Raw genomic sequence first — 13,330 nt, forward strand, 5'->3', positions numbered from 1 at the left:
TATGTTAAAGAAATCTTAAATAACAGTACAGGTCAGCTGAGAGTGAACTCTTTTTCTGACAGCTGAGGCTGTGACCCGCAGTATGGTGAACTGGAAGCAGTACTATTGGATCTTAGTTTAGCATTTGGCAATATTTTTATGTAAGCATGGGCACGTTTTTTTTTTTATTTGTTTGTTTATCAAAGACAAAGCAAATGGAAGATCGTGAAGGACCTCAGCCATCCCAACAACAGACTGTTCTCTCTGTTGAGGTCAGGAAAGCGATTCCGCTCCCTGAAGACCAACACAGAGAGACTGAGGAGGAGCTTCTTCCCGCAGGCGATACGGTCTCTCAATCACAATCACACCACCACACAGTACTGACCCACACATATGGTTCTTACACACACACTGGACTTTCTGGACTTTGGTTTTGCACAACACTGGTCACTATATTCTTCATTTCCGGTTAATACTTGTACAGCTGCTGTTATTGTGTATATATTTATTTATATTTAGATTCCTTCATACATTCTTATATAGTTCTATATTGTGTATTGTGTATTTTGTTGTACAGTTATTTTATTTTCAACTTTAATTTATATATTTTATCTTATTCTTCCCAGTTAAATTTACCCTTCATTCTAATTTGTGTTGTACAGTTATTTCATTTTTAACCTTAATTTATATTTTATTCCTTCCTAGTTAAATTTACCCTTTTTAATTTTTCATATTTATTTCCTATCTTATTCATAGCCTTTCCTTTTTTGTTTTCTTTAGGTCACGAGCAGTTGTCCAAGCATTTCACTACATATCGTACTGTGTATGACTGTGTACGTGACAAATAAAATTTGAATTTGATTTGAATTTGAATTTGGTATTAACTAAGTGATATTCCACCAAAGATGTCCAAAATGCTTTTAATTGGTTAGATGTTTCTGTCAAATTATAATTGATTCAATTCTGTAAATTTCTAGTTTGTTATAAAAACTGTTTGAATTAATAATTAACTTACTGTCTGTGAAGGTTCTTAGTCATCCAGGTCATGATAGTATAAGGAGCTCGGAAAGAAAAGTGTCCTGACTTCTTTAAGTTGCTTGAAGATGTTTCACGTCTCATCCGAGAAGTTTCTTAAGTTCACACGAGCCAAGGTGTGAAAACGGATGTAGGTCACAATCAGGCAAGGTTTCGGGTAAGCTCATTGTAAAACCTAGCCTCACCTATCATGCGATTTCCTGAGCTGAAATGACCCATGTACACTGTACAGCATACACTACATTGTTAAGTTTGTCTGAGGAATGCCCAGACCTCTCCACCATTTGACCCTAGAACTCAAGAAGATGAACTGATGTCCAGACACTTTTCTTTCCAAGCTCCTTAGACAATTAGCTTACTGCTAAAAAAAAATAATTGCTGATCAATTCCCAACAAGCTGATTCTGTTCTTCTGCGTTTTGAGTGAAAGATGTTCAGAATTGACTTTCTGGGATGTTTTTAAAGGGTGATTGATTGATTGATTGATTGATTGATTGATTGATTGATTTATCAAGACATTTTTTTTTCAATCAACTTGTGATCATAACAAAAACACATGCAACCAACAGAAACAATAAACATGGATGTACTTGATTATGATATTATTATAATTATTATTTGTCTTTATTTAGGGCCTGAACATGTGTTCGTGGAGCATGGAAAAGACTTACTTCTGGATATAAAAGGCTCTGTTGCACTCACCGAAGGGGCAGATTTTTTCTGGAGATTTAATATCATTCACATAGTAGCTAAAAGTAATTATCTTAATTCAGTAGTGTTTGGCACATATAAAGGCAGGGCTAAGATTTTTGTACAAAATAATTCTTTGCTGTTGAAGAATGTGCAACACAGTGACAGCGGAGATTATATTGCAATAGTAAGTGGGGAACAAAACCAGAGGGTAGCTGAATACAAGGTCATAGTCCAAGGTAGGTTTCTATTTTTATTATAACTGTTAAATACTCATGCAGCATAGACCAGCTGTAACTCTCTTTGTGCCTGTTGTTGCTCCTCAGATCCAGTTTCTCCAGTTAACCTGACAGTGGACTCTGTGGACAGCAGTTCAAACTCCTGTAACCTCACTGTGACCTGCAGCACAGTGGATTCTCACATCAGCAGCAGGTTTAGATGTGACACCCAAAACTGCTCTCATGTAGAAAATAGAAAAAAAGCCAAGCCCTGTTCTTCCACTCTCATTATTTATTTGCAGCAAGACTTCATCATCTGTAATCACAGCAACCAAGTGAGCTGGAAACACAAGACAGAAAAGATAACATCTGACTACAAGACACTTTCAGGTAAGAATAAAAGACAATCTCACAAAGGGTAGCTGAATACAAGGTCATAGTCCAAGGTGCATGTTGAGTATTATATAAGCACAGAACCACAACAAGCAGTGCAAAATTAATCATATGAAATCATTTGTCTGCTTCTATTTATCTGAAATAGAATTTAATAGCAAACTGATGTTAAAGACCTGGGTAGATAATGTTGATAATTAATTACTGTTCATTCATAAATTTCTTCCCATTAGTAGTGCTGCTTTTTCAAATGGAATATACCCATTCATTTTTGGGAGAAGTATTTGCATAATATTTTTATCATGCATTGTATTTGATGTAGTGTTTTGTTTTATGTTCTCCACCACAGATATACCACCAAATTTGTCAGTAGCTTCCTAGTGATAAAAAAAAGAAAGAAACTGAGAGACTAAACCCACATTAGCAGCACTTTTGAATGTGACACTGAAACTCAGACCTGCTGAGAATCAGCCAAGAAAGTCACAGCCTTTGGTGCTTGATTTCAATTTATAGGTTGGAATTAAACTTAAAGAGTGGGAGCAATTCTTTTTTTAAAATAAAAATTTAGTGTTTCCAATTAAATATGTTCACAAACTTAGAAAAATACAAATAAGTACATGTGGAACATTGGCTCATAAAAATAATAACATAAATCTTGAACCTTTTTGTTAGGCTTACAAGTAGTTTGTTGTTATGTTTGACATGACAAAAAGCAGAAAGTGTTAGGTTTTGTATTGTTGATTGTCATTTATGCTTAGAAATATTTAACCATATATGCTTAGAAGTATATAATCATTTGTAGATTGAAAGAATGTCTCATCCTAGGAGGTCTGTAACAACTCTGTGTAGCATGAAGAGGGGAGTGCGTTCACTCCTCCACAGAGTGTCCTGGCATAGATCACATACCCCCTAGGAGAGGTTTTATCTTTTCTTATTGATATATGGTATAGCAAACACACGTATATCTGTTTGAGTGTAAGAGCCTTTTGTTTAGATGGACCCGTTAGACTCCTGGCACCAGCGGGTCACATCTTGACCTCACACAAATCACACACACACACACACACACACACACACACACACACACACACACACACACACACACACACACACACACACACACGCAGTATTCTTTGTTCACATGTATACCTATGTAAGATGTTATATGTTAATGACCCTATGCATATTCATGTAACCACAATAAAAGGAGTGCTGCGGGGAACCTGGCTGAGAGTCTGACGGAGGTCAAGTGGTGGAACGACACTTGACTCCAGGCAGGTCTCCCTCATGCATGAGTAACATGAAGAACTTTGCCTACCTGTGTCTTGCTTTGCTGTGTAATTATATTGTCTTCAACGTTCCAGCGGATAGGTTCAAGCTACAAACCTATCAGAAAGAGTGAAAAATAATTGATTAAATATTGAAAACTTAAAACGTGGTATTGCATAAGGTCTTTCTTTGGAGCCTTTTATGCATGTACTTGCATGTATTTTGAATTAGAGTTCACTAAGTTACAAAGTAAAAAAAAATTGCTATTAAATCTATTTAAATTCAAATTTAGACCTTAGTAGTTTTCTTTTGACCATCTTGTGCTTAATGTCACATTCTGGATCTGAGTTTGTGGTGAAGTCATGGTTTTCTGTGTTGCAGGTTCAGAGACTCCCTCTGATGGCATCTCCATCTGTCTGCTGAAGGCAGTCCTGCTCTCCGTCAGTCTGATCATCATGGTGTTGGCTGTAATCAGTGTCTACCTCATAGCAAAGCATAAGAAGAAAAGATAAAAATGGACCAGACTACAAACGTACATAAATACTTCACAAGAAAATTTCACAGGGCATGTATTAATAATTTTTTAAAAATCTTTTCACTTTGGAAAAATAATGCTTTACTCAATGTTGATTTTTTTTTTTTGAGGATTTGTTCTTTAAAAAAAACATCAGCAAAAACTGTATTTATGGGTCCGATTTCGCCTAACTGTGTGTGTTTCCAGAACACGACCAGAAGAGGGCAGTGGGTTACTGTTGTGTAACGTGGAGTAAGGAGAGATTCATGTCCTCTTGGCTGCACCGTGCCATCACAGCTGATACCCAGCCTTCAGTTCAGTTCAATTTTATTTATATAGCGCCAAGCCCACCAAAACAACTCCCTGATAACGACTGTGTGATGACTATTCTTCCCGCCCCATGAAGGACACCTGGATTGGCTGGAGGACTGTTTACTTAGCCTGATAGGCCGAAGGACACTGTCTCAGCTAAACTATGGACACGCACACACACACACTTACACTGATAAGCACTCACTCATCCCCCTCCCTTTCCAACGCCTTCGATGCTTGTGCCCTACCGGGGATGATAGCAGTCAACTGGACCAGCACAGATGCTGCAGGACCGGATGCGCTGTCTACGCCGGCTCTCTCTTACCCTTTACCCGCCCCTGTTGCTTGTCTCGTGTTTCTATGGTGTATTGATAGTCATGTGCTTTTGTGCTGAGGTGTTTTTTCTTTTATCAAACTGTTCTCCCACTAGGAGCTCAGTCTGAGTGGAGTTTTTTTTTTCTCCTCCTCTTACCTCATGTAGTGTATTTTCGTTGTTTTTTTCCTATCAGCCTACCTTCTGACATGCCTGCCCAATGTGATGTTTGTGTAAAGTTGGTCAGAAGGTTCCTTTGTGAGTGCGCATGCGCCATTAGCGTGCTGCCTGCTGTAACCCCTAATTTCCCTCGGGATGAATAAAGTATTCTGATTCTGATTCTGATTCTGAAATCACAACAGCAGTCGCCTCAAGGCGCTTCATATTGTAAGGTACACCCAACAATAATACATACAGAAAACCCCCCAACAATTATGACCCCCTACGAGCAAGCACTTTGGCAACAGAGGGAAGGAAAAACTCCCTTTTAACAGGATGAAACCTCCAGCAGAACCAGGCTCAGGGAGGGGCAGCCATCTGCCACGACCGTTTGGGGTGAGAGAAGGAAGACAGGATGCTGTGGAAGAGAGCCATATGAGGCTTATGTGTTGAAATGGTCACAATGCTAGAAAGACCTTTTCCCATTCTGATAGTAAGTAGATCATCTATAAGGTTTAAGATCAAAGATTGAAGTTTGATCTAAATGTTAACAGAGAGATGCAGTCTGAGTAGTGAAAATGCAAATTCTAATGTTTGTGTGTGTAAACGCGAATCCATCATCGACCTGTTTATTCATGTCGGAGTTTAAGAGGATAAGAACTATGTCACCAACCCATCATTATACTTTTGAACAAGAAAAATAGAGTTAAATGTTGTAAAGGTTAAACACAGAATTATTATTCATATGTGATTTTGCTGATAGTTAATTATGTGCAATACTGGTCAGAACATAATCTGTAAATTTAAAGATGTTTGAGGCTAAAATGATGAATAAGGAAAAGTAAGAAAAGAGAATAATGATTTTAGAGACAGGCCTAACTCAGGCCTAGCTGTAGAAACAGCCTTGAGAGACATGAGTGTGAGTGTGTGAATGAGAGCATGCTAAGAACACTGAATGTCTGACTTTTAAAGTGTATGATTTAGTGAAAAGGGGGATTGCATTGAATATATTGTATTTAATGAATATGAATGACAAACGCAAAAGTTTTAAAGAAACAAGTATCTGTATTAAAAGGAATTATGTGAAGTGAATGTGCTAATGAAATCTCAACTGAATGAAGTCGAGAAATGAAATGGCCTTCGCCTTAGTTAAAGTGGGTGAAAGGTCATAAATGGAAAGAATATTGAGGTCTGGCTGAAGATCAGTGAAACTTGTGTAAACATCTGATTGGTTGGCTAGATATTAGAGAGAGATAGGTGGGGCGACTGGGCACTTGATAAAGCATAAATTGCCTGGAGGTCTACTGGGTCAGTCTGCAGCAGTTCAACCCTTTGAACTGCTCATCTCGCAGTTCAAAGGGATTCCAGAAGTTCACCGCTGAAAATTCTAGCAGAGGTCCCAGGGGGAGATTGGCCAGTGGACTGAAATTGCAGACTTGGATTTGGCTCTATTTCTGCTCATCATCATCATCATCATTCACATGTTGAATTATAATTCTGAGAAGGTTTGGACTTCCATTATTTACCAGGTGGATCGCAGAGTCTCAAGACCAGGGTTTGCCCTGTGAATTATAACTTTGAGAAATCCTGCTTTCCTAAACATTTCCATTAACACAGAGCACTGAGGTGGAACACATCTATGGTGCTGGAACTGTCTCACCACCAACCTCTCTCACCCCAAAGATAAGAAAAAATCAACATTAGCTTAGAGTGGGTTAATTAAATGAGTAGAATTGATGTGATTTGATTATACTTCTCTTATTTATTTTGGCTTTTGCTTAGCTCCTGCCAAGCTGCTGTAATAAAATCTGCAATTCAAGTCTAAAATGTGGATATTCTGTTTTTAACCCCTTGTGAAACAATAAAGGCGTATATATGAGTATTAATCAATATTAGTCCAAATAGCATTCAGGACCTTTAGAGGCAAGTGCTGCAGAACAAATAAACGTTAATGGGTAAAGCAACCTTTATGTTTATGTTTTTCTTATCAAGTTGAAATCAGGGTAATTTATGCCTGAGGGACAGCTTCCTAAGTAAATAAGCCGAGACCCCCCACATCTAGCTCATCTAAGGGAACACCTTGGTATTCCCAGGGCTACTAGACAGAGGGAATCTCTCTACTGCAACTAATGATTATTTTCATTTTCAACTAATCTGCCTGATTTTTCTTTAATTAGTCAATGATTATTTTAATAATTATTATCTCTGCTTCCTGTGGGCAAACCTCCTGTTCTAGGCTAAAGTATCTCACCTGCTCAAGTCTTCCCACCTGTGAATCACCCTGTTGTCTCATCCCACAGCAAGTTAAAATTATGACCCAGGAAACATGAATTTGAAAATAATCAAATGTAATTTTAACATTACCATCAGGCTAAAAAATGAAATTAATCAAAATATTAGGTAATATAAATTAAAATGCTAGTAGTATTTAAACAAAAAAAAAAAAAAAAGTGAAAATAGGAAACTAAAAATGTGTGTGAATGTGTGTGTGAATGGGTGGATGACTGGATATGTAAAGCGCTTTGGGGTCCTTAGGGACTAGTAAAGCGCTATATAAATACAGACAATTTACCATTTAAAAATGGCTAAAATAAATAAAAATAAAGTGCTTAATGCCAATTAAACTGACGTCACAGCTCAAGGGTGTCGGTGCATTTTAGTTCTCGTGCACTGGAGTAATGCTCCGCTTTGCACAGTCTGCTTTTAATTTTGTGCGTTTTCTGTGAAATGCTTTTACATATTTTAAATTCCCCGCCTCCATTTTTTCCCCTCCTCCTGTTTTGCCGTTTGACTACGTTCTTCCTCGAGTGCAGTTTTGGCAGACGTTATTAGGCGGTACTGCTGCCCCCATAGCTTCCTGTAATGTATTGCAGTTAGAAAAGCGCATTTATTACGTGGTTTTACAATATGACGCATCTTTATAGTTGATGTCATTCATTATGGAGACGAATCTTTGCAGCCCTGCTCTCTTCCCCTGGGCCTGAGCATCCCCAGAACACGTGGCACAGGAGTTGCACACAGGGCTTTCTAGTCAGATGATTGAACTACTCAGTTGGCTCCCTAGGTGTGGAGGAGTAGGAGCTATACACTGAGTACCTCCCAAACTATCAAACCCCTCACCCAGTCTCTAAGGAAGAAGCCAACCACCTCTGCTTCCTCAGCGGGATCCTCCTAGTAATCCTTCCACCGCTCGATGTTGGCAGCACACCATCCACACTATGCACCGCCAAAGTGCCACTTTCCCCTCTGGCAGTTTCCAGAATCACTTTGACGCTGATGAAAATCCTTTTTTTTCCATTTCCTCGCCAACTCAACTACAACATCAGGTGTTTAAAATAGTAATTCTGGGTAGTCTACAGGTCAATAGTACATCTGCTGCAAAATATTAAGTACTCAGTACAGTTTTTTCTTTAACCTATTCTCAAGTTTATACAGTTCATACACTAAATTCTTCGATAGTATAGGATACACTTTACTACTACACTTCTTTTTAAATGTTTTTTTAAGACAATCTGTTTGAATTCTTATTCAAAGTAAGGCCAACACGTTAAAACTGACAACAGAAGATATCACTTCTGCATGAACTTTTCCTGCTCTTTTGTGTGTTAGCGAGGCGAGACTCAGCTTTTCCTGTGAAAAACATGCCCTTTTAGATGCATATTGAAGTACTAGTACTTTTTTGTGCACTTACATTTAAAACTGTTTCCTTAACAATTATTTCAGTTCTTTCCAACAATTATTAACTGGTGCCAAAGGGCTCTGAGAGGAAATTATAGAGGAGATGTTTTTGTGTTTGTTTTTGCACTGACAGTCTGTGACAAGGAAACAAAGTTGTGAAAAGAGGTGGGCTTTGTGGGTTCCATCATTGCTGTAAACAGAAGTAACACACTGATGGCTTTGATGGTGTTGCATTAAGCTTAAGACTATACAATGTTTTTCTTGGTGGTACTGGCGCTGCTGTTCTGCACTGAGGCACAAGGTATGAAAAGATATCTGCCTGATCATTTACACACAAAGCAATGAGACATGTTTTGTTGCTGGTGTGTTATTTCCTGTTACGTTTTGTTTTATTGTGATCAGCAAACTGAACACCAGGAACAACAGTGGCAAACAGGAAAAGAGCAAACCTTTTATTTTATAGTAGTTGTTATTTTTTGATTAGTAATGAATATGTGTCATCTGTAATCATGTACCATTCTATTAGAGCAGTATGGAAGAGGAGGTTAGTAGCACGAGTGGCTTTGTTTAATATTAAAGTCTTAAAGTACATCGTGATTGCATTCGATGTGCTTCTTTCGGAGTCTGAAGACGATTTGTCAAAGTAGTTAATGGAAGTAAAGGTTCTTACCTGTTACTGCCAACAATAATGCCAAAGTAGTGTGCTATGAAGCAAGATTAATAGGTCAGTGAGGTGACCCAGAATTTTCAGTTTTAAAAGGTGGTTGTATTTGTTCCTGGATATGTTCACTATGGTCACCTGCTCTCGAGCTCCTTATGTTCCAAGTTTTAGTTTGAAATCCTGGTGAAATGCCGTGTTTTCACTCATTCTAAAAATGTAATTTTCCGTATTCTCCTGGTGTGACGCAATATAGATTACAGATTCTCTACTGGAGTATGTTTTATTCATGAAACCTCGAGAAACGTATCCTGTTAACGCCACAAAAACAAGCCCTACTATAGTTACCATAGCACAAACAAAAATAATTTATATTAATTTGGTCATAATGAAAATATACTGTATGCCTCTGTCATTTTACACTGTTGGAGCTGGAACCAATATAGCACAGATTATACAAAAGTGATTTAAACACCTCTCATTAGGCTATTGGACAGCTCAATGGATCAAAGTTTCAGAACTCATTGAAGATAAATGGTGTGGTAGAATATATAATATTACTAATAATAACTAATGAATTCTCAAGACTCTCAAATCACAAAGCAACACTTTTAACAGACAGAATGTAGAAAAAGATCTTTATATTCCGACACATCTCATTAAAAAGTCATTTTTGTTCATGGTTTCATGAACAAAAAGGATTTTTGTGTATTCTCAATTCATTGTGCATGTATTATTTCAAGCCTTTGTTTTCATTTTCATTATTGTATCTGATAAAAGTAAGGAATCACAGGTGAACATGACATGATTCTGACAACACATTTTTGTTTTTCTGTTCTTTTAGGCCTCCAAAACGTGTTTCTCCTTCATGGAAGTGATTTACACCTAGATGTAAAGAAATCTGTTGTACTTGACAAAAAGACTGACTTTTTCTGGAAGTATAATATTACTAATTATGTTGGTAAAATTAGTTATAATAAAGAAGCAATATTGTTTGACAGTTATGAAGGAAGAGCTGAGGTCTTTGGACGGAATTTCTCTTTGGTATTAAAGAATGTAAAACACAGCGACAGTGGAGATTATACTGCAGTTGTGGTTGGAGGACAAGAGCAAAGTATAGCTGAATACAAGGTCATAGTCCAAGGTACGTTTCTCTTGCCAGTACAGTTTTTAAATGTTGATACATCAGAAACATCCATTCACAGTTTTTTTTATTCCCCAGATCCAGTATCTCGTGCTGAGCTGACAGTGGACCATCTTTCCAGCAGTTCAGACTCCTGTAACCTCACTGTGACCTGCAGCACAGTGGAGTTTAACATCAGCAGCATTTTTAGATGTGATGCCCAAAACTGCCTGCAAGTGGAAGAAAAGAGCTTAAACGTCTCAAAATATTTTTATTCTCTGATTGTTTACTTGCAGCAAGATACCATCTTTTGTAATCATAGCAACAAAGTGAGCTGGAAAGCGAACAAGAAGGTGATCAAGCCGTACTGTGAAAGAAAATCAGGTAAGACCATCAGTAAATTGTCCCCACCCGCAGATATGTCACCAAATGTGTTGGACTAACAACTTACTTTTGATGAACAAAAAGATATTTCTTCTGGTGAGATTATTATTGAAGTCAAAACAAAAATGTAACATCTCACAATAATTGTTGTTGGTCTGAGTAACTTATCTGTTTTCAAATCTGCTATTGCACGAGCTCAGTCACTGAAACTTTGCTATACATTTCCTGTATTTGGAAATAAAAAGTTTGGTCAGTTACAAAGTTCACAAAATGCTATTCACATTTTTTAGAGAAATTAGTGGTTTAGAACTTGGGCTCTGTTGTTGTTCAACGTTTGGATTAGCTGTTTGGATATGCTGTTTTCATTTTGTGAGAAATCTGTCTGTTTTCCTGTGTTGCAGGTTCAGATGGGATCTCCGTCTGTGTGGTGAAGACAGTCGTGTTCTCTGTCGGTCTGATTATCATGGTGATTGCTGTCATCAGTGTGCATCTCATGGAGAAGAAAAAGAAGCAAAAATAAACCTTTCTAATGTATATAAAGCTCAGTCTTATGTAGAAAACTTCTGTGCTTGTTTGTTTTTTCACTTGTAGCAGCTTTGGTTAAAAAATAAATCCCTGTTTCTTTATCTTATACAATGAAAACACAAAGTTGTGCATAAGAAATGTAACAATGCACTCAAGCCAACATCATACGGTACATTTAAAGACAAGAAAACATTCATGATTATTTATTAGTTAAACCCATCATGAAAATGTTTGAGGATTTGCTCCTGGGGCAAATGTGTTTCTTAAACCTCACCAGAAGAGGGCAGTGTGTTACTTTTGAGCTGGTCTGCCCACCTGTCCAACACGATTACCAAGTGATTGAATTCCTCTGTGCAATTTCACAATGCAAGAAATGAAGGCCATCACCTCCCCGTGCAAAGACCAAAACATTAACATATTACCAGCTGACGAAGGGAGGTGCACTGTTGTATTCAGCTCAGCTGATTATCTTCCCACGATTACTACACTCCTCAGTGACAATACCTATGAGACCCCACAAGCATTAACTTGCATAAGAAAGCCATTGACTGCTCTAAGTATAACCATCTGTACCCAGGGGATGCTATAGCCTGTGTATACGGACTTATAAAGATCCAGAAAGAAGGAGTCCTACTCAGACTCATCATTAGCAGTATAAACTCAGCCACCAACAACATTTCCTAGCACCGCGCCACTATCGGAGCTAGAATGTTTTCCCTCCAATCAGATTTGCTGTTAGAACTCTGCCTTTACACCACTTATTTTAAATACAACAAGGGTTTTCACTGACAAAAGTGCCACTCATTGTAAGTAGCCTTGACACGGAGGAAGTGAAAGTAAATCTTTGGGCTCTTTCACAGTGACAGCACCTAGCCACCGGTACAGATGTGGAGGAAACCTGGGTTAAAACCAAAACCCAAGAAGTAGAAGCCTTCGCTGTTCACATCAACTCAGTGGATAGAAACATGAAATTCACCAGGGAAAATAGAAGGGAGAACTGTTTGCCTTTTGATCAGTATGTTAAATGAGTAGTAAAAGAGACTGTTCTAATGTCTGAACTTTGTGTGTCTGTGTGTACATGATCAGGAAAGGACTGAGGCAGCAAACTGAACCACAACTTCTTTGGGGTATACTGTAGTTCTTAACAGCCACAAACTAAACCTTGCGTGAAATGTGATAAATGTGATATATGCATTTAATATTTACTTTCTGAACTATAGTAATAATCTTTTATTCATCTCCTTCAGTTGTAAGGAGTTAGCATGTAGATGTAACAACCAATGTTATAATATACTGCATATACTGTTTCATACAGCATGCAGGGTGTGTTGCATTTACGTTTTACAATCTGTCTTTAAAGGAAGTTCAGTCAAGCAGAGACTTCCTGTCTGCATAAAGTTGGGTTCAAATACACCTACACATCTCTCTGTTTGACGTTTCACTTTGTGCTTGCTGTTGTGCTTGTATGTAGAGTGCAGTACAAATACTTGTTACTCCCGTAACGGTCATTATTGCACATGATTCTGCTTGAAGTCACTACTATGATTTTACAACAATATATCTGTGATAATTTATTGGGTCAAGGTTGCCCTCTCTCACAACGAGTCGATAAATACCAGCCGCACTGCTAACTTTGTCAATTAATCAGAGAGTGCCAGAGGAGGGTTGCTGAGTAGAGTGCTTTTTGTTCTTGAGGAGGCGGAGGAAACAGACATAAAGAGAGTGAACGAAACTTAGTAGAAGGAATCAGCAACAGATACTGTGTTTGCAGAAAACAACGGTTCCATTTTTAGATCTGATTCTTGAAAATCAAAAAGCCAATCAGGTAAAAAGACTTGAAATGTTTATGAAAATATGAAGTTCTAACTTCACAACAGACGATGACAGAAATCCTTTAAATAAGATGAGTTTTTCTTGACTTTTTTTTTGGTACAAGTATATTCTTGTACAAGAGAAATAAAGAGAAACTCAGACTTCATGAAACAACTGACATCAGTATTGTAATTCATCTCAGTTTGGCTGTTAAAAGGCCAAACATGTAATTCCAATATATTTGACAATAAAAACATTATCTTTAAATG

General features: G+C 37.7%; 2 protein-coding genes across 2 annotated transcripts; both read left to right on the plus strand.

The window, feature by feature from the left end:
- The first annotated feature begins 1,593 nt into the window (after nucleotides 1–1,593).
- Nucleotides 1,594–5,017, plus strand: LOC146647695 (uncharacterized). Its single transcript, XM_085389726.1, has 3 exons — nucleotides 1,594–1,942; nucleotides 2,030–2,311; nucleotides 3,965–5,017. Exons 1-3 carry the CDS (start codon nucleotides 1,594–1,596, stop codon nucleotides 4,093–4,095), a joined length of 762 nt encoding a protein of 253 aa, XP_085245852.1. The 3' UTR covers nucleotides 4,096–5,017.
- A 3,794-nt stretch (nucleotides 5,018–8,811) lies between these two features.
- Nucleotides 8,812–11,244, plus strand: LOC146647696 (uncharacterized). Its single transcript, XM_085389728.1, has 4 exons — nucleotides 8,812–8,860; nucleotides 10,062–10,361; nucleotides 10,440–10,724; nucleotides 11,126–11,244. The coding sequence occupies exons 1-4, from the start codon at nucleotides 8,812–8,814 to the stop codon at nucleotides 11,242–11,244; spliced, it is 753 nt and encodes a 250-aa protein (XP_085245854.1).
- The last annotated feature ends 2,086 nt before the right edge of the window (nucleotides 11,245–13,330 follow it).

This window comes from Rhamphochromis longiceps, linkage group LG18, assembly GCF_057381845.1.
Source record: "Rhamphochromis longiceps isolate RC_006_pf linkage group LG18, R_longiceps_female_GT1.1, whole genome shotgun sequence".
NCBI classification, from domain to species: Eukaryota; Metazoa; Chordata; class Actinopteri; order Cichliformes; family Cichlidae; genus Rhamphochromis; species Rhamphochromis longiceps.